Source organism: Alosa sapidissima, chromosome 7, assembly GCF_018492685.1.
Source record: "Alosa sapidissima isolate fAloSap1 chromosome 7, fAloSap1.pri, whole genome shotgun sequence".
Taxonomy (NCBI): domain Eukaryota; kingdom Metazoa; phylum Chordata; class Actinopteri; order Clupeiformes; family Clupeidae; genus Alosa; species Alosa sapidissima.
Genome location: NC_055963.1, coordinates 6,705,055 through 6,729,649, shown reverse-complemented (window position 1 = coordinate 6,729,649; position 24,595 = coordinate 6,705,055). Strand labels below are relative to the sequence as shown.

Below are 24,595 nucleotides of genomic sequence, written 5' to 3'. Positions count from 1 at the left end.
CTCAAGGCTCAAAGAGAGAACTTGTGCAGTAATGACTGTTAACCAGGCAAAGCAGGCCAGCACACTGTGGGCGCTGTTGATAGTCATTAAACAGTTTTGACCTTGGCACCATTGCATGTTAATCGTGTTAGTATAAGCCTAATCTGTTTAGGATTCAACTGAGCAACTTCAAAGAGAGGAGTGATATGAAGGCTGTCGTTCTGAACACATGTTGTGGAAATGGCCAGCATGGCAACATACTGCAGTCACAAGTCACTTAGTGGCATCAAGGTCAAATTCAGATCATTTGGAGATAATGCAGAAGTATTAAAGTGCATTTCTGATGTTACAAGTACTATTGGTTGAATGATTCAGAAGGTCCAAACAAAAAGCTAATATAGATAGATTAAAAAAAGAGGAAATTTAGGGAAATAAATCCCTCCTACGTTGTGCTACGTGGTGCTACTGGGCTTCACGATCAAGTAGCCTGGGCCTCTCAAATAGCCTCACACTTTCCCTCAGTCTCAGTGTTGAAGTGAAAAATGTAAAGGTGAAACATATGGGCATTTATTGCAATGTACATCATCAACCTAGTGTTCTGTAACATACAGACAATACACAATGTCCATAGATTCATATTTGCATTTTTTTTCTTTTCCAAAACAAACTCAGTGTCTATGATGACAGTAATATTTACTTGAATCTTTCTCCTCCCCTCTCACGGATCCTCAATCTGTCTACATAGACATACAGTGCGTGATGTCTTAAAATGTTGTGCATTAGCTATGCTTCCATAGATAAACTATTGTAACATTTTTCACAGCTGTGTGAACAGCTCACTGCTATGTGTGAATGAGAAGGCCTGTTCACATTGCTCACCCTCTTCCTAAATGCTTGTCATCAGTTCCCATGCAGCTTTTTCACGCTGCTTAATCTCCCTGGCCCAAAAGCTGGGCGCTGAATTATAGTCTCAGTGCTGCTCGCCCAAAACATTTGGACCTGGTCACTCAAGATTCACAGGTGTGCGTGGCCGTCACATAAAGCTTCATGTCTCTTAGGAGAGCTGGAGCAGCGTCGTGTCTACTCCAGCTCGGGGAGACAGAGAGATGCTAGAGCGGTGTTGCTAGGCGATGGCACAGCAGAGAGGAACTAGGGGTGAATGGACCACAAGGTGCTGAGGAAAGGGAGAGGCTTCAGCATAGTCCATCACAAGTGGATTTTCCATCAAGTCTTCAGAGACCAAAAATGTATTTAACCTCCAGAGATTTCCAGCGAGTCACCCTGTATTGGACTACCAGGCGGTGAGGGGGAGGAGAGACCATCTGCTCCAGTTTATTGTATGGGTCAAATCCCTGACCAGAAATCTGCACAGCACTAATAAACGTCATATACTTTTTAGAAAATGGCATGCTTGCATTACAAAGACAACCCTGTCAGCCTATAGGAATGTGTAGGAACTGAACACACCTCCAGTTCTCGGATGATATTCTACATCAGGAGTTTTCAGCTGATTATGAACCAGGGACCACCATTCTGACTAAGCCGCGGACCACTGGTTGAAAACCCCTGTTCTACATGGTGTAAACACACCTCCAGTTCTCTAATGATATTCATGGTCTAAACACACCTCTAGTTCTCTAATGATATTCATGGTCTAAAAACACCTCCAGCCCTCTAATGATATTCTACATAGTCTAAACACAGCTCCAGTTCTCTAATGATATTCTACATGGTCTAAACACAGCTCCAGTTCTCTAATGATATTCTACATGGTCTAAACACAGCTCCAGTTCTCTAATGATATTCTACATGGTCTAAACACACCTCACACTGAATTGTGCTGGTCAGTATTCACCCACATTACTGCAGGCCTGTGATGGAAGACTGACGGGACAGGGTCAATACCCTCACCCCACCCCCCTGAGGAAAGACACGCTGGTAAAGCTTCCTGGCTCCCTGTAACGACACATTAGGAGTTACTGCTTCAGTTCACTCCTAGGCTGTCATGTCAAATACCTCATGGCGCCTCTATTATGTCTGCCTGCCAGGACCTTTTGCCATAAACCTGTGTTAATATTACATATGGTCCCATTACATCAGCTTGGATAAATATGGGGCAAATGGATTCAATACATAAAAACATCACACTAAATTTGACTGGACATAATGGAGAGTGGAAGGTATGCTGTTGTACACCCCCTTGAGCTGAGATCTTCAAAATAAAATAAAATTTTAGTGCAATTTTATATTTTCAAACCTCATTTCTCATTAATCATTTATGGTGTATTTTAGCTGATGCCAATACTGGTAGCATTATTGTTTTTATACTGTACATTGTTCAGCCTGCAAAACTGATCTGTAACGATTGATGGGGCAAAGTTAAGGCAGCAGATGCATACATACACGATGCAAAATGAAAACACATAGTTTGTAAAAACAGTGAGAAACAAGGGAATGCAGTATTCTAGCAGGCATGTTTTATTACCCTCTATATAAGCAGTCAATCAGACCCTCATTGGCTCCCCTCTCTCTCCTATTTACACAGCAGTAATACACTTACTGTACAGTGTGTATTGAAAATGTGAGATAATCCTGTGTACATCAACAGAGATGTTAAATCTCCTTAGGCAAAGACATCTGGGACGAAAGGGGCACTGGCAGTCAGTTCAATACATTCTAGATTTGGACATAAATGTGATTTACTCAAAAAGCTCAAATCTGTCCAGCATTTAGATAATCTGCACATAAATATGGGACAGTCTCCAAAAATTAAGCAGTAATGTATATTGTCGCTAAACAGTTTGCAACTGAAATAAATATGTGAATGAATGAACCAATATGAATGCCTTTTTAAAGAATTATTTAATCTTTTTCGTCTGGACAATGACAGGGAACAGCAAAATGTGGTGCCTCCTATCATTGTGTAGGTATAATGACAACTATTCATCATTATCATTATAATATCATTATCATGCTAACTCACTGTGACATGTGACTGAGACACACTGATCTGAGACACTGCCTGAGCCTGTGTGATGCGCTCAGAGAAATAAGGATGTGAGATGACTGCAGGCCCCCCCCCCAAGTCCCCAGCCAGAACAGCTAGCAACTTGTTGGAATGACAGGGGAATTCCAATGGACTTTGAGTTCAAATGCAATGACTTTAAACAGGCTGAAATGTCAGACTGTCACTGATGGGGTCATGTTCAGATGGAGGGAAGAGATGAAGGCAGGTTGATCCAGAGAGGCAGCGATACAGGAGTTATGGGAAATATGTACACTGTTTACAAATTCAGACCATCATGGCACTGACAAATGATATGCAAATCAGCATTTGCACTATGTATACGCTGTAGAGGAATAAACATCCAAAACATCATAAATACTACAACATAATCCAGTATTCCGTGGAATCCTGTTTGCCAGTCCCTGTGATAACTCAACAACAATTTGGAATACTTAACTGTTTCGAAAACTGGTATTTTATCGCTTTATTCTCTGTATTATTGTCTTGAATCACAAGGAATTCTGTGAATTCTCTGCTGTACCAGATCTAACAGGAAGGACTTTCTTTTATTTTACTGTTTCCAGTGCCCTCTAGTGTTACAACTTGGGATTTGATTGAGAGTGAGAAGGGGCTTTCCTGTTCATTTCTTTGTTTGCCACTCTGTCCTAGACCTATAAATCTCTCAGTGTTGGCCTTGATACTCAGGCCAAAGGTCAGATAGGTCATCCTCTGTGTGGATACCATTATTTTAGGATTTTTAGACTTCTTGAGTGTGGCTAATGTTAATTAATACATTGAAGATAAACAATATGCCAATCACTAAGTCAACTGATCAGAAAATGAAAACAGGCTGTCCAAAAATGTCACATGAAGCATGTGATTTTGTCATGGTTTCAGTTATGGAAGCATTTCCATGAAATTGTATTATTTCATAGTGTTACCTGAATGACATTTCACCTCACACATAAAAAAAAAAACTTTCCATTTAATTTACACCGATTGATATGTGTTTCTACAATACTATTGCATTTAATTCACAGGTAACATAACATAAACTAAACATGGAAGTGGTTTTCAGCAGCATGATAAGGTGTTGATAAAGTGTTAAAAACAGATTGACATACGTAGATAAAACCACTTGTGTTTTCTCCACCACCCCCACCACCCCCCCCTACCCCCTGTAGCTAACCACAGCAAGTGTGACTGTTTCCTACTCAGTGACAAACACGCTTGCAGTGAGGCAGGTGAATGGAAAGTAAGAGACCAAGTCGGCCTCCTGTTTTAAGGACTCAGTTCTAAGAAACAGCCCAGACAGAACAGTAAGTATACATTTCTGTTTACTTTAGGTGACAAAATACTTGTATTTTTCCTGTGGTATATGGCTGTAATATCTGATCGATGGCCATGTTCAGGTTAGAGCTTCCTTACACTTCTCTGTTATGCTTTCACAACCTAGTTATTCTTTCACACTGAAATAGAGTTCAAACGATTCTGGTGGAAGGTTATATCTATGACATCTGTCTGGTTTTCTGTACCAAATTTGAAGCTGAGTCTTCTCTAACTGAGAAACCGTATAGGAAGAAATGTTGACGTTGTAGTGTGTACATTTTTTAATGTTTTAAAGATTAAAAATCCAACTGCTATGTCTCTGTGAATAGTACTAGTACTGACACACCAACCCATTTGTTTCTTCAGCTGAATCACCATGAAGATCATAACTCCAGAAGCGCAGCGTCTATACACAGTGCAGTTGTACTCATCAACGATCATGAACCAGACACACAACTCAGGCTTGGACTGTGACTCTAAAGCAGACTTCCAGTTCTACCTCTTCCCTGTTGTCTACTGCTTGGTGATGGTCCTAGGCCTGCCAGGCAACCTTGGGGCTCTGTGTTTTTTCTTCTTTAAGAGGAAGCAGAGGACGGCCTCGGACGTCTTCATCATCAACCTGGCCGTGGCCGACATGGCGTTCCTGTGCACTCTGCCCTTCCGCATCCACTACCACTGGCAGCACAACGTCTGGAAATTGGGCAAACCCACTTGTGTCCTCAGCGGCATCGTCTTCCACGCCAACATCTACGCCAGCCTCGTCTTCATGACCTGCATCTGCGTTGACCGCTACGTGGCCACCGTGCACCCGCTCGTCTACCTGCGCCTGCGGAACACCCGCTGCACCATGGCGGTGAGCGCCGCCGTCTGGCTGGTGTACGCGGTCACCACGCTGGCCTTCGTCCTGGCCGGCTTTCCAGAGAGCCAGGAGGACCGGTGCTTCGAGAGCTTCAGCCAGGAGGAGTGGGACAAGCGCCTCGGCGCCTACAGCACCTTCTGCCTGGTGTTCGGCTCGCTGCTGCCCTCGGTGGTCATCTTGGTGTGCTACCCGCTGGTGGCCCGCCGCATCACCCACATTCGGACGAGCACAGCGGGCAAGGCGCGCCGCATCATCTACGCCATCCTGGCCATTACGCTGCTGTGCTTCCTGCCCTACCACATGGTCCACCTCCTACACCTGCTGCGGCGCATGCATTACATTCAGAACTGTGCCTTGGCGGACGCCATCTACAAGGCCCGCCGCGTCACCATGGCGCTGGTCAGCCTTAACAGCTGTCTGGACCCACTGCTCTACTACTTCAGCACCAACCACTGCAAGTGGAGCATGCCCAGACTGAGATGGCTGCAGCCCAGGAGGACCCGTGGGGTCTACTACATAGGCTCAGACTTCTGAGCCTGACCACTTTCTCTTGGTGTCCGGCCACTTAGACACTTGTCTATTGTTGGGACAAGTTTAAAAGTCAGGTAGTTCAAGAACCTAGCTAAGAAGACTTGGACCACTTCATGCCTGACTCATAGCAGAAAAACAGTGAAAGATTAATGGTCAGAAGAAGGGGCATTTTTCAGTGTAGGTAGTAGAAACAAAATGTCTCTGTCTGTACAGTACTGTTCAAGTTTACTTATGTCTCTCTGTTGTGTCTGTCTTTTACTCTGGAGCAGACTGTGTCCTGTCAACTTAGTGATATACATTTCCATCAAAGGAGTCACGCTGATATAAATAGAGTTGCTCTCTGAAATTGTGTACTTTATAACGGAAATGAGGTTTAATGGCACCTGCTTGACCAAGAAATGTGGAACTATAACACAGACAGGCCTACTGACAGGCCACAGTAAGCTCAAATCAGCGCCATGATAAAGGAACTGAAATGTCATAAGTGTCAAAATATACACAATAACATAAATTGTTCACTGCATCAATTGATGTGTATAATGGATAGATGGCTGAAATAAACCACTTTAGTTAAAACAGCTTCACGTTTCTGTTCTGAACAAAACAGAAGTATGATGTTTTCAAACCATAACAATTAAGTTGTTTTACACAAATAGAGAAACTGGGTATTTTTCCTAGGTCTCATAATAGCGAGGCTTTAACCCAGCATTATATCATGAGACAGGCATATGCCTTTGAGAAAGAGATCAGTAAGTCGTGAGAAGACTTGGGGCAGCCGTGGCCCACTGGTTAGCACTCTAGACTTGTAACCGGAGGGTTGCCGGTTCGAGCCCCGACCAGTGGGCCACAGCTGAAGTGCCCTTGAGCAAGGCACCTAACCCCTCACTGCTCCCCGAGCGCCGCTGTGGTTGCAGGCAGCTCACTGCGCCGGGATTAGTGTGTGCTTCACCTCACTGTGTTCTGTGTTTCACGGATTGGGTTAAATGCAGAGACCAAATTTCCCTCACGGGATCAAAAGAGTATATATACTTATATAAGACTTGTGCCATGGCACAGCCCCCTCTGAATAATATCCTGTTCAAACTAGTCTGACAAGACCTCAGCTGTCTGAAACAGCATTGCACAAATAAACTCTGAATCTTCATGAAGGACTGGACTAATATAGATACCGACACCCTGAGAAATAATGTTAAGTGTAATGGCTGTAATATTACTTGCTATTTATGTAGGGCTACACATTGTGTGATGTTGGGTTAAATATAGAGACAAAAATCACTCTTCTTTTTTCAGTATAAAAGTATTTAATCTGTCCATCCTACAAAAGTCTACAAACAGCAGAAAAATAGTCAAGAAATGTGTTCACAGTCCAGCAGGAAGTCCTTTCTTCAGTAGGGTTGACAAAAAACTGCCCAGTTCTTCATCCTAAATGCAATGATTACACATTAGAACTATGACAAATCTTAAAAAAAAAAAAAAAAACTGTTGTTTGTGAAATACAAACTTATTACAAGCTATCTGGGGTGGTAGCAAGAGCGGTTACCGGTACATCTCACACACTTTCCTGTGTGGGCCGGCAGCTTCAAAATAAACCCTTCCATTTCTAAAAGGGGCGAGGTGAGAGTGATGCTATGCATCATCTCTAGAGTTGTGGTTTAGAAAGCACACCACGGTGGCAGCCCAGGGGGTTCAGGTATTCTGTGCTGAGCAGAACACTGTGCGGCTCTTGGTTGTTCCACTTACATGCAAACACTTTCCAGGGCAACACTCATCATTGCTGAAGATCAGGGGGCTCTAGTTTATGCTCTTGTATTTTGTATTGATGCTAGTAATTGGCTTACATGTATATAAAGGGTATTTGCTTAGAACAGGGGTCTTTAACTGACTGTGCCCCTGGGACCATAATTATGACTAAGAAGCAACCTGAAGACCACTGTTGTGGGATGTGAGGTACATTAGTCATTCCCATAGCGAAACAATGTTATTGAATGCATGGTCAGGGGCCATCTGCAATGCCTTCAAGGACCACAGGTGGGCTGGTTGACAACCCCTGGTTTGACAACACCAAAACCTCTTGGCTGAAACGTTAATGAAACCAAGGACAACATATTTGGTGTGCAAGTACCTGGTAGCTCCAGGAGAGCAGGATGACCTTGATGTTGGGCTCCTCAGCAGTGGAGGACACTTTGATGACAATGGACTCCACCATGACCGTTCCATCTGGGAGGTGTTGGATGGTGTAGGCTTTCAGCACACTGCAAGGGAGGAGTTGGACACTGAGCTACAAGACCAAGATGGGAACTGGAAAACTTAACAAAGCTTAATGAAGCTCATAGAGTCACCCAGAGTTGAATGTTTACTCTGAGATGGCATACTGTAGCAGGGCCCTAATAGGCAAATGATGTGGCGGACGTAGGACTTTCCTGACCTCTTTAAGTGTGTGTAGATGCGGGTGAGGGTGTCTGCATCGCTGTGGGGATCCTGGAGCTGCACGCGACACGTGAACCGCAACTGGTGCTCACTCAGCCCTAGCTCTTTCAGGGCCTGATCTGGAGATACCAGCCTCAAGCTCTTCACACACCACACACACACACACACACACACACACACACACACACACACACACACACAAACACACAGACAGTAAGCTCCAAAGTTTACAAGCTAATGAGTTTCAATGTTGTGTTCCAATACCAGTGACCACACATTTTACAATAAACAAACTTAACAAAAATACATTGCATCTTCATAAAATCTTAACCCAAGATAAAAAAAAGGATAATTTCTTACATTATCTTTCATGATAAGGGTTCCATGCATGGTGCGAGGCTTTTTAGGATCTGGCAAAGGTCCTGAGAAATTTCATAAACATAGGAAATCTATGACACTCGTGAAAAAATTACCAACAGCATAAATTAGCCAAGTCACCCATGTGCTGGATACAGATGAACTACAGATTTCAGACAGTATAGTGTAATATGGTGGTGAGCTGGACATTTTGCTTTGACTATTCAGGAGCTCTGTATTATATCAACTGGTCTTGCAGGCAGAACAGTTTCTTTCAAAAGGTAAAAGATGACAAAGGGACCTTGCTAGTGTCTAAGACCACTTTGAAATAAAATGACATTTTCCATTTTGTGGACCACTGTCCTACTTGCAAGAGCCACAGATTTGTTTTAAGCTTCGTTCACTTGTCACTCTTGCTTAACAGACCACTGCACCTCCGTCAGACAGCGTAAACTAGGCTGGGTGGGTGTCCTACCTCCAAGGGCCATCTCCCTCTTGAGCAGGTTAAGGGAGATGTCCACTGGGACACTGGGGTTGGTCTCCACAGTGGTGGTCTCCCCATTAGCTGGCATGAAACAGCTGACGTCTGCAAAAGACCGAATCAAAGGAGGCGCGAAGAAATTGGAAGAGTTGTGAAATAATTCAGTAAAAATAGTGCATAACTGTAACGGACATGTAGGAATCCATAAGGAAGTCGATTCTTCAATTATCTAAGCTACAAAAATATATATCTTATTTCAGATGTACAGTTAATTAACAACCCAAAAAGTATTCTTACTACAAATCACACACATATTAGCAATCGTCTGTCGTGAACTCACTGAATTCCTGTTCAATCTTGTCTTTGAGGAACTCCATCTTCTTGGCCTCTCCGTGCACCAGGAGTATGTTGCGGGGCTCTGCCATGCGGATCAGCTGCATGATGCCCTTAGCGTCTGCATGAGCGCTGAACGACATGTACTCCACCTGCAGTTTCACCTCCAGCTGGGCATCAGGGGAGAGGAAGCACTTGGGTCATTCTGGGTCAACTCAAGCAACCCCTTCACACTTTTTAAAAAATAATTTACTATTCTGTAAGGACTAGTTATGACCACGAGAGGCCGCCAAAGAGATTACAATTGGAATATGCTTTGTTTAATTCAGTCTTTTAATAGTAAGGAACTGAATAATTTTTTTTCTGAATTTAAATTAAATTAAGTTTTACATTATTAAGTCACAAGACTGTATCCAGTGTGGAATTGTTTGGAAACAATTGTGGAAATCTTTACAGGCCAGTTTCTGCCAGATGAAATCATAATATGGGTATGACGCTACCACTGGTTACCGTAGCTCTTCCTTCAATCTCCAACTTTTTCTGGCCATTCAGAATCTTGTGACCAATAGTTCCTTGGACACAATAGCCAGGCATGATGACCTAAAGTAGAGTTGTTAAAAAAGTAAAAGTAATTATATTCCCTCTGAGATACAGTAACGGCTCGTATCCATTATTGCGGCGCGTAGACACTTGCAGACGCCTAGCCTTCTCTTCTGTCGCCGCTTGTGGGCGTGTATAGGCTAAAGTGTATGGTGTAACGTTTTATTTTTTGTAATTACACAATGCCAGCTAACAGAACTTGTTTACCGAAGACGTACTTTCATTGGCTAACCGCCTCGCGTTAACCGCTCTCATTTGCATAAAGTTCAGCCGAGCCCAACTTCTTGACGCGCCGCCTCTGTTCGAATGGCCGCGCCGCCTTCCCAAGGTGCATTGCAGAAGCGTAAACCACGCCTTGCCGCTCTCCATAGGAAATCAATGGGCTATGTGCGGCGCGGTGGGCTTTGCCGCGATAATGGACACGAGCCGTAAGTCTTAATTGTTACAGAGATACAACGCTAAAATGACTCACCATATTCTTTTCATTGCCAGCCCACTTCTTAAATATCTGTAGAGACTGACCAGCATGCAACATTCCTGGGGTAGCAAACACCACCTGGAAAATAAGTTTATATGACACAGTCATATGCTATTCTATAGCTATGACATTTGAGTTCATGTTACATATTCACATCTACTAATAAGGAACTGACAATTTATCTGAAATCAATTGTTAAATGAAAGGTTAATCATGTGCCTACCATTGGTCCAGGATTGTCTGCATAGGTACGATCGAAAGCCTTTATATGTTTGAATTCAAACATGTTTCTTTGCACAAAGGTTTTGCGGATCTTTTGATTGGTCCACGTGATGAAGAGCTTGTAGTAATGGTTTGCCTTCTCTGTTAGGCCAGTTGAAAAGTAGATGGGAGCCTTGAGGTTCATCCTCTCCCTGGAAACAAACAGAGCACACTGTTTCAAGGAATCATCAATCAAAGGCAATAAGGCAATACAGTTTTGGCTTAGAAAGCTTGCCCATCTCCAGAACACACAGAGAGAGAGAGAGAGAGAGAGAGAGAGAGAGACAGAGAGACAGAGAGAGAGAGAGAGAGAGAGAGAGAGAGAGAGAGACAGAGAGATGTCCACAGTACACTCTTACCAAAATGTTTCCAAGAGAATACAGAGCTCCTGGGCTCTTCCGAGAGCAAACACTGGGATAAGGACCTGACAACACAGACACTCAATTAGTATAAAGGACTACAATAAAAAAAAAGGTTATGGCATTTTACAGAACAGAGAAGTACTGTTTCTCTTATTTTCAGTAGGTTTTGTTCTTTTGTCACCTTTCCTCCCCTCTCAACTGTCTCATGAACTTTCTTCAAGAAGTCCCTTTCTCTGCAGCGCTTTGAGTCACGGATGGTGGTGGCATATGTGGATTCTGTGATCAGAATATCTGGACGACACTTGTCAATCCAGGCAGCACTTTGGAAAAGACATGATAATTAGAGGCAGGGATGAATACAGCTAACGCAGAGGAAATCGTGTACTTATTATTTATACAATTCTAATCGGGCCTTACCCCAAATGCCTGTCAGGTGTCATATTGTAATCACCCTGGAATAAGACATAGAAATGTTCACATTAGAACAGAACAAACCCTCCAAATGATTTTTTTTTTTTTATATATATATAATAAGTCACATCCATTTTCATCAGCACCTACCGTGTACACCACTGACTCAGCACCCACTTTGATCTGGACCATGGCTGCCCCCAGCACATGGCCTGCATAGTAAGCCTTGATCTCCAGCTCATCATCCACCTTTGCAATAAAAAGAGAATATTATGTTCAATGTGTTGCATAAAGCACTCTCATCAACACACAACATCTCATACAATACTAAAATAGTTCAATAGTTTATGTTGCTTCCACTTTTAAGTAGTATCTATTTAGAGACTGGAACTTAACCACTCAAAATGTTTTACATTCAACACAATTATGGTTATTTCTTACACTACAACACACCAAAGTATAAGATACCTGGACTGTTTGATGGAGATTAATTGGAACAACTTTCTTCATGCAATCTTTAATCATCTGAGAGGTGAAAAAGTTGGTTTCCCCCTTCTTGTCCACTGTGATCTTCCTGAAGTCCTCCAGTAGAATGGGACAGATGGCCTTGGTTGGGTGAGTCATGTAAATTGGACCGTCATATCCCACCATCTCACTCATGTATGGCAAAGCCCCACAGTGGTCAAGGTGAAAATGGCTTTATGAATTTAGAGTTTGTGTGTAGGATAGAGAGAGAAGAGAGAAAATGTGCGCAAGAACAAGACATATGAGAACATAAGATATCTGGGTTACGTTGGTATCTTTGTGAGTGGTATTCATTATAGTTCTCATCTATGAAAACATAAACGAGCCACTCTAATACGTTAACAAACCTTATGATGACACAATCCAAGAACTCTGTCAAACGCCCATTTTGAGTTATGTAGGAAAAATCTGGAAAACGTCTCTGTGGAAATGAAAAAAAAAAAATCTTACTTTGGCTGCACCGTTAAGTAGCAAAAGAAGAAAGTAATATGTATCTGTGCATATCAGAAATGTGCACATACAGGTGCTGGTCATATAATTAGAATATCATGTAAAAGTTGATTTATTTCAGTAATTCCGTTCAAAAAGTGAAATGTGTATACTGTAATGTATACATTCATTCCACACAGACTGATATATTTCAAGTGTTTATTTCTTTTAATTTTGATGATTATAACTGACAACTAATGAAAACCCCAAATTCTGTATCTCAGAAAATTAGAATATTGTGAAAAGGTTCAATATTGAAGACACCTGGTGTATAAGTATAAGTATATATACTTTTTTGATCCCGTGAGGGAAATTTGGTCTCTGCATTTAACTCAATCGGTGAATTAGTGAAACACAAACAGCACACAGTGAACACACAGTGAGGTGAAGCACACACTAATCCCGGCGCAGTGAGCTGCCTGCTACAACGGCGGCGCTCAGGGAGCAGTGAGGGGTTAGGTGCCTTGCTCAAGGGCACTTCAGCCGCAGCCCACTGGTCGGGGCTCGAACCGGCAACCCTCCGGTTACAAGTCCAGAGTGCTAACCAGTGGTGCCACACTCTAATAAGCGAATTAATTCAAAACACCTGCAAAGGCCTTTAAACGCTGACTTGACAGTTGTCCAAAAGACGACCATTGACACCTTGCACAAGGAGGGCAAGACACAAAAGGTCATTGCTAAAGAGGTTGGCTGTTCACAGAGCTGTGTCCAAGCCCATTAATAGAGAGGCGAAGTGAAGGAAAAGATGCGGTAGAAAAAAGTGTACAAGCAATAGGGATAACCGCATCCTGGAGAGGATTGTGAAACAAAACCCATTCAAAAATGTGGGGGAGATTCACAAAGAGTGGACTGCAGCTGGAGCCAGTGCTTCAAGCCACGCAAGACATGAGTTTCAGCTGTCGCATTCCTTGTGTCAAGCCACTCTTGAACAAGAGACGGCGTCAGAAGCGTCTCGCCTGGGCTAAAAACAAAAAGGACTAGACTGCTGCTGAGTGGTCCAAAGTTATGTTCTCTGATGAAAGCAAATTTTTCATTTCCTTTGGAAATCAAGGTCCCAGAGTCTGGTGGAAGAGAGGAGAGGCACATAATCCATGTTGCTTGAAGTCCAGTGTCAAGTTTCCACAGTCAGTGATGGTTTGGGGTGCCATGTCATCTGCAGGTGTTGGTCCACTGCAGCCGTCTACCAGGAAGTTTTAGAGCACTTCATGCTTCCTGCTGCTGACCAACTTTATGGAGATGCAGATTTAATTTTCCAACAGGACTTGGCACCTGCACACAGTGCCAAAGCTACCAGTACCTGGTTCAAGGACCATGGTATCCCTGTTCTTAATTGGCCAGCAAACTTGCCTGACCTTAACCTCATAGAAAATCTATGGGGTATTGTGAAGAGGAAGATGCGATATGCCAGACCCAACAATGCAGAAGAGCTGAAGGCCACTATCAGAGCAACCTGGGCTCTCATAACACCTGAGCAGTGCCACATCATACTTTTCATATTCATAATTTTCAGTTTGCCAACATTTCTAAAATACCTTTTTTGTATTGGTCTTAAGTAATATTCTAATTTTCTGAGATACTGAATTTAGGATTGTCATTAGTTGTCAGTTATAATCATCACAATTAAAAGAAATAAACATTTGAAATATCAGTCTGTGTGTAATGAATGAATATAATATACAAGTTTCACTTTTTGAATGGAATTACTGACATAAATCAACTTTTTGATATTCTAATTATATGACCAGCGCCTGTATAATCAGAATGGTCACTACTTTAATCACTCACGTCATCGTTGTAGCCCATGTGCATTCCACAATCAAGCATGATGTTTTTGCCCCCGATAGAGACAAGTATACAACTACGACCAACATCCTGACCAGCTCCTGAAAACGAAAAGAAGCATACCGTAACCATAACCGTAATAGATTTTTTATTGTTTGTTTGTTTTATTCAAACACATGGTGTGCATGTATTGGAAACATATTTCTTACCAAGCGGTGTTACTTTTATTTCTGGCATCCCGCTGTCTTCAGTGTAGACAAGGATAAACAAATACGTTCAAACTATGTGCCTTCTACAGACTAATACATGCATGATTTTAGCTAGTTAGCTTAGTGGCTGGGAAGGGAAAACCTCCCATTCTTATACGATGTTTTTTTTCTGTTAACAAGCAGCTTAGGCGTCTTCTAACAACTGAGCTGTTGTAATAATTTGCTAAAGCGGGTTTGCATACAAAATGTAATAATTATTAATAATAGCAACAAAGCTATCCCAAACAGCTTAACAGCACACTACCTTACTTCTCAACCACACTGTGCGCAGAAGCAGCTGCAAGGCTTTCATTGGATGACTGTTTTACGTCAGGTTTTCCCATGTGATATAAAATTAGAATGTTTGATTGGCCAGTGCTGCTACGCGATGCCGGAAGTAACCAACCGTTCCGTATGTTCCGGTCGTTCCGGTATGTTCAGTGTTTGCCATCCTGTAGGGTTGCTTAGAAATGCATCAAAATCATCTTGACTTTCCCCTAGAAATCTGATTATTTGAGCAGGGACGTTCAATGTAAATGTCTCCTCATTCTCTAGACATTTACTAAACACTGTCCTCTCAAATTGTCTCTGACATCAGCAGCTCTGAACCGCGAGGAGATGGCAAACTCTGTTGAAGAGCAGAAATTCAGCCTAAAGGAAGTACTGGACACTTTTAGTTTATGCCTCTCAGAAAATAAGGAGGTATACATCGAACATTACGTGGAAGGATGGCGTGGTCTCGTTAGGTAGGTTACCATTTTATATCTGACTCACTTGCTGATCAACATCTGCAGCAGGTGTTAGAAATTCAAGTCACGTTAGTGCATCGTACGTTTCTACGTTTATTCAGGGAATCATATATGGTGACATCTGTATGATCTATGTTGGTGGACACTACGCTCAGGATTGTCATTTAGTAGAACAGAGACTATCTCTGAACTTTCATTTCTCTTGACTGTTGAGTAACTCATTGTCTCTATTTTACTCTTTTCTGAAGGTTTATGAATAGTCTTGGAAGTGTTTTTTCCTTCATCTCCAAGGATGCTGTCAACAAAATTGAAATTCTTGCAAAATTCTTTAATGGTGAGAATGGGACACATTATAGCACTATCCAGTCCATGGTGAAATATGAGCTAGATAATGGACTAGTTGATCTCGCCAAACGTGACAAATACCCAGAGTCCGGCTGCCGAACCCTCCTAAGGCTGCACCGCGCTCTCCGCTGGCTGGAGCTCTTTCTGGAACGCCTGAGGACCAGCAGTGAGGACGGTAAGACCTCTGTGATGTGCTCAGAGGCCTACAATGAGTCCCTAGCTCAGCATCATGCTTGGATCATCCGCAAAGCTGCTGGCATGGCGTTCTGTGCCCTCCCTGGACGCCAAACATTTTTTGAAGTGATGAATGTTGGTACATCGGAACAAGTAGTTTCCATGTTGGGGGATGCCCTGCCTCTCATTTCTGAAGTGTACGACATTACAGAGAAACTGTATGCCCAACACGAGCTTTTACAGTTGCCATAGAGATAATCTATGAGACACTTTGCATAGAGTTTGTGGGGACCCCTACTGTCTGCAGTAGACATAAACATCTTTTAAATCAATCTGATTTCTGAATTTCCTTTTTATCCTGGAATGGGCATTAATATAGATATAGATAATATTCTTGAATTTCCCCTTGGGGATCAATAAAGTATCTATCTATCTATCTATCTATCTATAGACTAACTATGAAGAGGCTAGGCTTTTGAATGTAAAATATTATTGCCTGACTGCATGTAAATATTGAATATAAAGGCAGACTACAGACTACATTGTTTTAACATTACATTCACTACATTAAATTATATGTCTGATAACTCTATATGATTAAAAAGGGACAGTACGGGTAGTAATGAGTCTACAACTATGTCATGAATGTTTTAGTTAGTTTTTGTATCTATGTTTCTTGGTTATGGATGTGTTTATAATCACGAGTAGCCAAGATTTCATGGTCACTAAATGTCCATGTTAAATAAACCTCTGAGAGAACTGGATTTTCCTGAACTGGTTTTGTTTGCCTCAAGGGTGAAATAGGATCTATGCACTTAAGTATTTGGGAGACTTGTAAGATGGTAGTAGTGGAGGTCTAGTGGTTAAGCCTTCCAAGTGGAACTCCAGAGGGTTGTGAGTTTAATTCCAGGAGATACAACACTGTGCCAATACTGAAGGTATAGTTAATCCTGAGTTGCCAGTCCCTGTAGTTATTAGTTAACTATAAGTTACTCTGGACCAGAGCACCAATCAAATGACAAATAACATAATGTAAAAAAAAACTTTCATTGACTGTTTTATGATTTAGACACAATTTGAACTGGTCAGGTCTTCCGAGATGACTGGTTGTGTTCGACTTTATCTGGCGCTGTACAGTGCTGACATGATGCAAGCTGAACAACACAATGTATGGTTAGACATTTTGCAGAATGTCACGTGTTGCATGTCATATGACATTCAGGAGAAGTTTTTATCCCCAGGCCATCCGAACTCTGAACTCACACTATACTGACTTTGCACACATTCACTCCTCAGCACTCTCAAACATTTCCCAACTCTGAACTCACACTATACTGACTTTGCACTCATTCACTCCTCAGCACTCATGACCCCCCCCCCCCCCCACACACACACACCCACACACACCTACAAGACTTTTAGCACTTTTACACTTTTACATCCCTCTCCCTATGCTACAGACCTTTTATTTATTTTCTTATTTCATCACACGTCAAAACACACACACACACACACACACACACACACACATATCTGACTTTCTCCAACTTTTGCACACTTTTTATTTATTATTTTTGATTTCTCCTCCATCTACCCATGTCCTTGATTGCCTAGCCTTTCTTCCCCCCCACCCCCCACCCCCACCCCACCCCCATCCCCAACACACACACTTACATCATCACTGTCATCACTTCACATACATACAGCACTCCTCTACATACTTGCTGCACACTGCCCCCCCCCCCCCCCCACATACACAGCACATTGTCTTCAGGATCTTCTCCAACACACATCCTCTACATACTTACAGCACACTACACACACACTACACACACACACACACAGTCACTGCTCCACTCCCGCCCACACACACATCTTCACTGTCATCACTCACATACATTACATACAGTACTCTGCTTGCAATAGTAAGTCCCTGACCCCCCCCCCAACACACACACTTACATCATCACTGTCATCACTTCACATACATACAGCACACTGCTTGCTACAGTAAGCCTCCTCTACATACTTGCTGCACACTGCCCCCCCCCCCCCCCACATACACAGCACATTGTCTTCAGGATCTTCTCCAACACACATCCTCTACATACTTACAGCACACTGCCCCCACCTACCCACCTACACACTACACACACACACACACACACAGTCACTGCTCCACTCCCCTCCCGCCCACACACACATCTTCACTGTCATCACTCACATACATTACATACAGTACTCTGCTTGCAATAGTAAGTCCCTGCCCCCCCCCCCCCCCCCTACATACACAGCACATTATTTCATCAGGAAGCTTCTCCAACACACATCCCCAACATACTTACAGCACACTGCCCCCCCCCCCCCCCCCCCTCAATACACAGCACATTGTCTCATGAGGAAGCTTCTCCAACACACATATTGCACACTGCCCTCTCCCCACATACACAGCACACTATCCCATCTCCCCTGTCATCCCCCCAACACACACACCAAGACCCCTGGCAGTTGGGTTAGCCCCTTGAGCCGTGGATCTGCCCAAGGTTTCTTCCTTGGTAAGGGAGTTTTTCCTTGCCCCTGTTGCTCTTGGGTGCTCCTTGTTGGTGCCCCCCACCCAATCCCAATCCTCCCCCACCTTTTTTATGCAGCCCTTGCCACTTAATCTACTAAACCCCTCTTCTACTGCACTTTTTACCCCCCCCATTAATGCACAAATAGGCTGACACCAGACATAATTTCACTGCATTTCTTACTTCCAGTAACTATATGCATGTGACAATAAACTTCCTTGTATCCTTGTATCCTTGTATCCTTGTATATGATATTTAAACTAGGGCTGCTCGATTTGGAGGAAATATTGTGATTTTTCTGGCAGAGATTGCAATTTCATTTGCAATATAATTTTTAGAGTAAGCTTCAGTTCAATATTCCAAATTTTACTTTAAAGGCATCCTATGCAAGTTTTTCACCTTAACATAACAGCTTTGAAGTCGCTTTGGTGGTAAACTAACATGTAATAGGGAGAATCGTGCGCCAGCCATAGCCTCTGCGGAGGACCAGCCTTGCAATTGGCACTCCCCTGACCTGGAGAACGACAAATTGCTTTATGCCAATTTTGCAATAGCCTACTGCTTGTATTACATTGTGTCATAATTACTATGTCGGTCAACATGGCTCTTTGGAAATGATCTTTGCTGGTTTGTAAACAAATCTACATGCACCATGTCCAGGGGGAAGGGTTCTAGCCATGGTATTTGTGGAGTGATGTTTATAACAATTGTGCAAAACTCAAATATCCGCAACTGCAGGGAGAACCCATAGCAAGTAGTAAAATAGGATACACCCTACAATGAGTCCCTAGCTCAGCATCATGCTTGGATCATCCGCAAAGCTGCTGAAATGGTGTTCTATGTCCTCCCTGGACGCCCAACATTTTTTGAAGTGATGAATGTTGGTACCTCCAAAGATGTAGTTGATATGTTGGGGGAAACTTTGCCCCTAATTTCTGAAGTGTACAAGATTACAGAGGATCTGTATGCTCAGCATGAGCTTTTAGAATTGCCCTAAAGAGAGTCTTACTCTTTGATAGTTTGTGGAGACTGTTTCTGTCTGCAGTAGAAACGCTCTCTGTGACGAGAATATCTGAATGGGCAAGATTACCGGTAACTATGATGAAGCAGACACATTTTGTAAACATTATACAACATAATTATCATTAATTCAATCTTTATTTCAGACTGACAAAAGAGTCAAAAGCATAAACAAAATAGAATAGATGAGATCATCTTGTGATGAATCTGTATGATAGTTTGTCAAGACCTATCATTGAAATCAATCAACAAATATCTCATCAGTAAGAATATCACCATGGTATTTTACTTAGGACATGTCACCTGTGCCGTGTTGTGAACAGACTTTCAATAATTGTTGGAGATTAGATTCTTCAAATTGTATGTCTGTTGGCTGAGTCTACAGTTGGCTGAGTCTACAGATTATGTTACTCTTTGTGTTTGTTTTCTGTAATCTTGATCTCCATTGGTGTTTAGGTGTTATGCCTAAATTTCATATGCTAATGAAATAAATAGCTTACCTGCAGTCTTGTGTGAATTTCTTGTACGGGTTTTGTTAGTTTCAAGCATGTAAAAGAATCTCTAATTAAAATGCCCTTCTTTTTCTCATCAAGTTACACTTGACATGTTGAATGTAGGCCGTCTATTTTATCATTCTTCGGTCCATCTTCTGTCAGGGAAAATGTAACAGTTTATTTTGCTAAAGTTTAGGTGAGGTTGTCATAGAAGCACATATACATTACACAATACATACACTGAAGTTCTGCAAGCAATCTGAAGAGGTAGAATACAAAGACATGAGAAGGCACCCCATTGGTCAAGGGGTTGATGCAGTCCATGTACAAGACACAACACGACAGTTGCCAAGTCCGCTCATAAGCAACTTTGGGTTTGTTTTTCCATAAAGTAACTTCAAAAAAATGGGAGTTGAGGGTTGCATAAGGGTTGCATAGCCTAAATATTGTGACTGGATCATCCGCAAGGCTGCGGAAGTAGCCTTTTCCTATGTCTATCATGGACGTCCATCATTTTTTGAAGTGATGATAATTGATACACCGACACATGTGGTTACCAAGTTTGGGGGAACTGTCTACAGAGGACCTATATTCTCAGCATGCTTTTGCATTTGCCATAGAAGGAATGAGAACTGTGGGGGCCATTTCTACACACTCTTAGCCTGTAATCAGTGTTAGGCCTTTACTGAACTGGTAATCTTTGTTAGTCTATGTGTCAATGACAATATCTTATATGTGGAGCGCTTTGGGTTGCACTCAAATAAAACTGACTTGACAATCGTAGACTACTTTGATTAAAATGTTTGTGTGCAGGGGTTTATGTTTTTTTTCTGACTGTTACATTTAACAACATATTGCAGTTAGAAGCTAGGCTGTCTATTTCATTATGCTTTGATATCCACCTGCTTTACTTGTTGCTTTGGTGTTGAAGTTTAGGAAAGGTTGCCATGGCAGCACAATGCGTTGGCAACAAAGTAACACTGAAGTTCTGCAAGCAAGTGCAAGTGGGCCTAACGTTAAGTGAAAATAAAGGTAAGTCAGTTCCATGTTTCTATACGTTTGTTTATCTGTTAATTTTCTCCTTATGCACTAACCAATCTATCTATATCGGGTTTGTAATAATAGCCTGTGTCAACAATATTATTAGCTATCCTTGCTAACTATCTGACTAGCTGCCATTGCCAACAGCTACCGTTTTTTGCTGTGTAACGTTATAGGACTTAGCATGAGATGATATTTAGTGGATTAGCCAACGTTAAGCTTCTATCGCATACCTTGCCAGACGGTTCAACGCGGATAGTGTGATATGTAGCACAGATTACGCGCCAGCAAGTGGTGTAGCCCAAGCCAATAACACCGTAAACGTTACAACCCCGTGGGCCACTGATGTTTACGAGTTAGAACGTTGTTACCTGGCAGGCATTGTTTTTCTCAGCGACTTTGGTAGGCTACATTCTCAGATCAGAATTGAAAATGTCAAGACTATGTTCAACCTCCACATCATCTAACGTTAGTCACGTCATAAAAGCTCTTCTTTTTATTTTGTAGTCCTACAAACACCCTTGGCACTGATCAGTAATTCGTAAATTACCCTGCCAGCTGCTTGTCATGTTATGCAGTAGGCCTACTACGATTGTAGTTCTTTCTTTGTTGAATAGTCTCTAGACATCTCGACATTCATTAGGCCTATGTGTAGCCTACATCATCATGTGTACATATAGCCTATACACATATCATATGCCTTTACATTCCATACAAAAGTGTTGAACCTGTTGTCATAATATGTCAAGTATAATTTATCATTTTTTCTGGAAGTCTCTTGAATTGATGAATTGCTCACAGCTGAGTTTTGATTTCATGAACGGGATGTGCATTATCAACCAGTTCTCAAAGCCCAGAGGTGCACATCACCTTCACAGAAGAGTGCAGTAGTTCTTCCCAGGTGTTTACATTACAATCATCATGCCATCGAAACCTCACCCATAGTTAACCTGTAGACTGTGGACAATAGGACGAAGCGTTTTGACCATGTTCATGAGTGATACAGGGACTTGTCATTCTGATGGCATTGACTTGTTAATTGGCATTTAATATTTGCTTTGTGGGATAGGCTAAACTAGGTTTAAGAGCAACAAGCTTATGCAGGCAATCTATTGTTTGATTCTGTTTACAGATTGTTAAGACATGGTGCGAATTTCAATGATTTGAGAATGCACCAGTGCGACTGGGAAAACTGTAGGCAACCAATTGGTAACACTTAACGGTAAGGGTACATGAATGATCATGAATTCATGCATGAATTATTTCATAATTTATGCATTACTTCATTCCTTTTATATCTTATGAATCATCAGGAATTGAGTTCAAAGTCTCATTCATGACCTCATGCATGGTCAACACATCAAAGCATTAGGTACGGTTGGTACATCATTATGATTTATGATTTCTTAAGCATAATCATCATGATTAAATTAATTTAAGGTTAATTACTCTTGAGTTCATGTCTGTGGCCCCTCACCTAAAGTGTGAACGATGGCATGTGTTTAAATCATCATGATCATTCTTAATAAATCATAATAATGTGCCCAATATACTTAAATGCTTTAGTTGATGTGTTGTTCCTGTATGAGGTCAGACTATGAACTCATGTAAATTCCTGATGATTCATGAGATATTAATGAATGAAGTAATACATCATGAATTCATTCATGCATAAATTCATAACTCATGTACCCTTACCGTAAAGTGTTACCAATCAATCTTATTTGCAATGATAATAAAAATAAGTCAGAATTACTAAGTAGGCTAACAATAATGGAAAGTAACACTGCAATTCGTTTGACAACTGATCCAGTTATCTACAGTAGCAGTCCAAGCACCATTGAGGAGTAGTCATTCCTCACAATTGAAATCCTACTAACTCTAGCACATTGCAGAGATGACATAGTATATTGCTTTGTGACATCTGTACAAAAGGATAATTGCACTTTAAATGTAGGCCTAATTAAGTAAAAAAAATGCATGAGATTGATTAACTATTGGTTAAAGGTTGCTTCAGCGGCTTCATAACCAACTTAATCCATGCCATTGTATATTACCAATACCGAAGAGGGATCCCAATGATGTCTGGGTAAAATCACTGCAGTGAATGTTTGTCATGGCATTCCAGGTTAATCTTTGTAAGATCTGCTCTGTAAATCTAGAGATGATGAAGCCTGCCATTTCCATTTAACACCATCCATGACTGTTTCACTTCACCCAACAGAACTCATACTGTATGCGGAGTGATTCAGGTTAACTCAACCAAAATGGTTGCTTCAGTTGTACTAATCAGTCATTCTGTGTGCTTACTCTATATCTGAACAGGAACATGCACGTCTCCATGCCAAAGTCTTCTAAAGGTCGCAAGAGAAACAAACTGGTTCATTCCCAGAGTTCAGACGCGACAGGCTTGCACCCCTCGCCTATGACACCGCGCCCTCCCTTGAACGATCGCTGTACTCGTTCACGTGGCAACCTTGTCAAGCGGAGCAGCCTGAGAACGAGCAGTAACATCCCAGAGCTGGTGGAGGCCATATCAGTCCCAGTGCTGACCCTTAACAAGTACAGGGTCCTGCCCTCCATCGAGAAAAAGCCTGAACGGGAGCCGAGTTTGAGGGGCATGGAGGAGAAGACCTCCAAACTCAGCCTGTCAGACAACTTCCTGCTCCAGTTGCAGTACCCGCAGCGAGAACAGCTCCTCTCCCCCATCCAGACATATGATGCCTCCAAGAGCAGCCCCGAAATGAGCGTGCTGTCTGAGGTCCTGTGCAGGCCAGGCTCCCCGTTAGTCTTCATGGAGTCACCAGAGCACCCAGCAGAAGAGATGCCCCTTGACAATCAAGGCAGTCTAATGCTCGCCATCCGGACTCCATGTGGGATCAGGATCGAACATCGTTTCAACCCCGACAGCACCCTGCGATCAGTCATTGCTGCAGCGAAGGTCCACCAAGGGAGAGGGTACACACGCAGCGTAGTTGAAACTATGGACATGCCCCGTAGAACCTTTACAGACCTTAACATGACTCTAGCTCAGTGTGGCATTCTCAACAGGTCGGTGCTGTGCATTTCACACGTGGATTTTGTGGATGATTGATTTTTTATTTTTGAGAATGTCCTTCAGAAGTCATAGACATTATTTTTGTATTATGTTTTTAAGAGAAATTGTATAGTAAACATAAAAATGCTTAAATGATGAACAGTGATTGCACTTAATCTTTGGTAAGAACTTATTTAAAAAAAAAAAAAAGAAATCAGCTGATACTAAACTGTTCGTCTAGCTCAGTAAAATTCACCTTATTGATGAATAACTTTGAGGTTTTTTGAAATACATTATGCATTCATCATGTAGCAATTACAAATTGCCATTGCACACATTCATTAGTTCCTCTTTAAACATGATATTCAGTATTTAGTTTGTCAGGACTATTATAGTGATAATCTCCAATGGACAGCTTATACTTTTTTTATTTTAGTACTCGGTGACCTCAAGAAACAGATCTGTCTGTGCAGGGGGAAAAAAGATGAACGATCATCATTGAATGATCAGTTCTACCTAGCTCAAGTTACTGTAGGCAATAGCTACAGCTTGCAGGCAGCTACAGTGCTACACTCTGGGGCAATGAACATGGAGGCTCATAAACATGTCCCCAGAGTGTAGCAAGTCATTAAGACATTTACTCAAACTACAATGGCAAGTGCACCTATGGAAAAGTAAAAGTACAGTAGCAGTATGTGTCAATATA

At 42.0% G+C, this 24,595-nt stretch overlaps 4 protein-coding genes across 4 annotated transcripts; 3 read left to right on the top strand and 1 right to left on the bottom strand.

The window, feature by feature from the left end:
• Window positions 1-4,215: 4,215 nt before the first annotated feature.
• LOC121713969 (lysophosphatidic acid receptor 6) lies at window positions 4,216-5,984 on the top strand. The gene is made up of 2 exons (XM_042099083.1): window positions 4,216-4,305; window positions 4,682-5,984. The coding sequence occupies exon 2, from the start codon at window positions 4,692-4,694 to the stop codon at window positions 5,706-5,708; it is 1,017 nt and encodes a 338-aa protein (XP_041955017.1). The 5' UTR covers window positions 4,216-4,305; window positions 4,682-4,691; the 3' UTR covers window positions 5,709-5,984.
• A 1,002-nt stretch (window positions 5,985-6,986) lies between these two features.
• ints11 (integrator complex subunit 11) lies at window positions 6,987-14,763 on the bottom strand. The gene is made up of 17 exons (XM_042099032.1): window positions 14,421-14,763; window positions 14,215-14,312; window positions 12,288-12,361; window positions 11,884-12,112; window positions 11,566-11,664; window positions 11,422-11,456; window positions 11,186-11,324; window positions 11,002-11,066; window positions 10,605-10,794; window positions 10,376-10,459; window positions 9,814-9,903; window positions 9,311-9,473; window positions 8,965-9,075; window positions 8,493-8,554; window positions 8,131-8,273; window positions 7,828-7,957; window positions 6,987-7,127 (listed from the first exon to the last, which is right to left on the bottom strand). The coding sequence occupies exons 1-17, from the start codon at window positions 14,446-14,448 to the stop codon at window positions 7,065-7,067; spliced, it is 1,803 nt and encodes a 600-aa protein (XP_041954966.1). The 5' UTR covers window positions 14,449-14,763; the 3' UTR covers window positions 6,987-7,064.
• Window positions 14,764-14,859: 96 nt separating this feature from the next.
• Window positions 14,860-16,491, top strand: LOC121713979 (ceramide-1-phosphate transfer protein). Its single transcript, XM_042099101.1, has 2 exons — window positions 14,860-15,205; window positions 15,457-16,491. Exons 1-2 carry the CDS (start codon window positions 15,078-15,080, stop codon window positions 15,977-15,979), a joined length of 651 nt encoding a protein of 216 aa, XP_041955035.1. The 5' UTR covers window positions 14,860-15,077; the 3' UTR covers window positions 15,980-16,491.
• A 4,246-nt stretch (window positions 16,492-20,737) lies between these two features.
• Window positions 20,738-24,049, top strand: ubxn10 (UBX domain protein 10). Its single transcript, XM_042099095.1, has 2 exons — window positions 20,738-20,843; window positions 23,178-24,049. The coding sequence occupies exon 2, from the start codon at window positions 23,182-23,184 to the stop codon at window positions 23,944-23,946; it is 765 nt and encodes a 254-aa protein (XP_041955029.1). The 5' UTR covers window positions 20,738-20,843; window positions 23,178-23,181; the 3' UTR covers window positions 23,947-24,049.
• The last annotated feature ends 546 nt before the right edge of the window (window positions 24,050-24,595 follow it).

Excerpts from the sequence above, each read along its gene's own strand:
- LOC121713969 (XM_042099083.1), top strand. The coding sequence starts at position 4,692 with ATGAAGATCATAACTCCAGAAGCGCAGCGTCTATACACAGTGCAGTTG.
- ints11 (XM_042099032.1), bottom strand. The coding sequence starts at position 14,448 with ATGCCAGAAATAAAAGTAACACCGCTTG. Across the intron at positions 11,665-11,883 it reads ATCTCCATCAAACAGTCCAG|GTGGATGATGAGCTGGAGAT; the intron begins GTATCTTATACT and ends TTTATTGCAAAG. Across the intron at positions 10,460-10,604 it reads CAGACAATCCTGGACCAATG|GTGGTGTTTGCTACCCCAGG; the intron begins GTAGGCACATGA and ends CTTATTTTCCAG.
- LOC121713979 (XM_042099101.1), top strand. The coding sequence starts at position 15,078 with ATGGCAAACTCTGTTGAAGAGCAGAAATTCAGCCTAAAGGAAGTACTG. Across the intron at positions 15,206-15,456 it reads GGATGGCGTGGTCTCGTTAG|GTTTATGAATAGTCTTGGAA; the intron begins GTAGGTTACCAT and ends TCTTTTCTGAAG.
- ubxn10 (XM_042099095.1), top strand. The coding sequence starts at position 23,182 with ATGCACGTCTCCATGCCAAAGTCTTCTAAAGGTCGCAAGAGAAACAAA.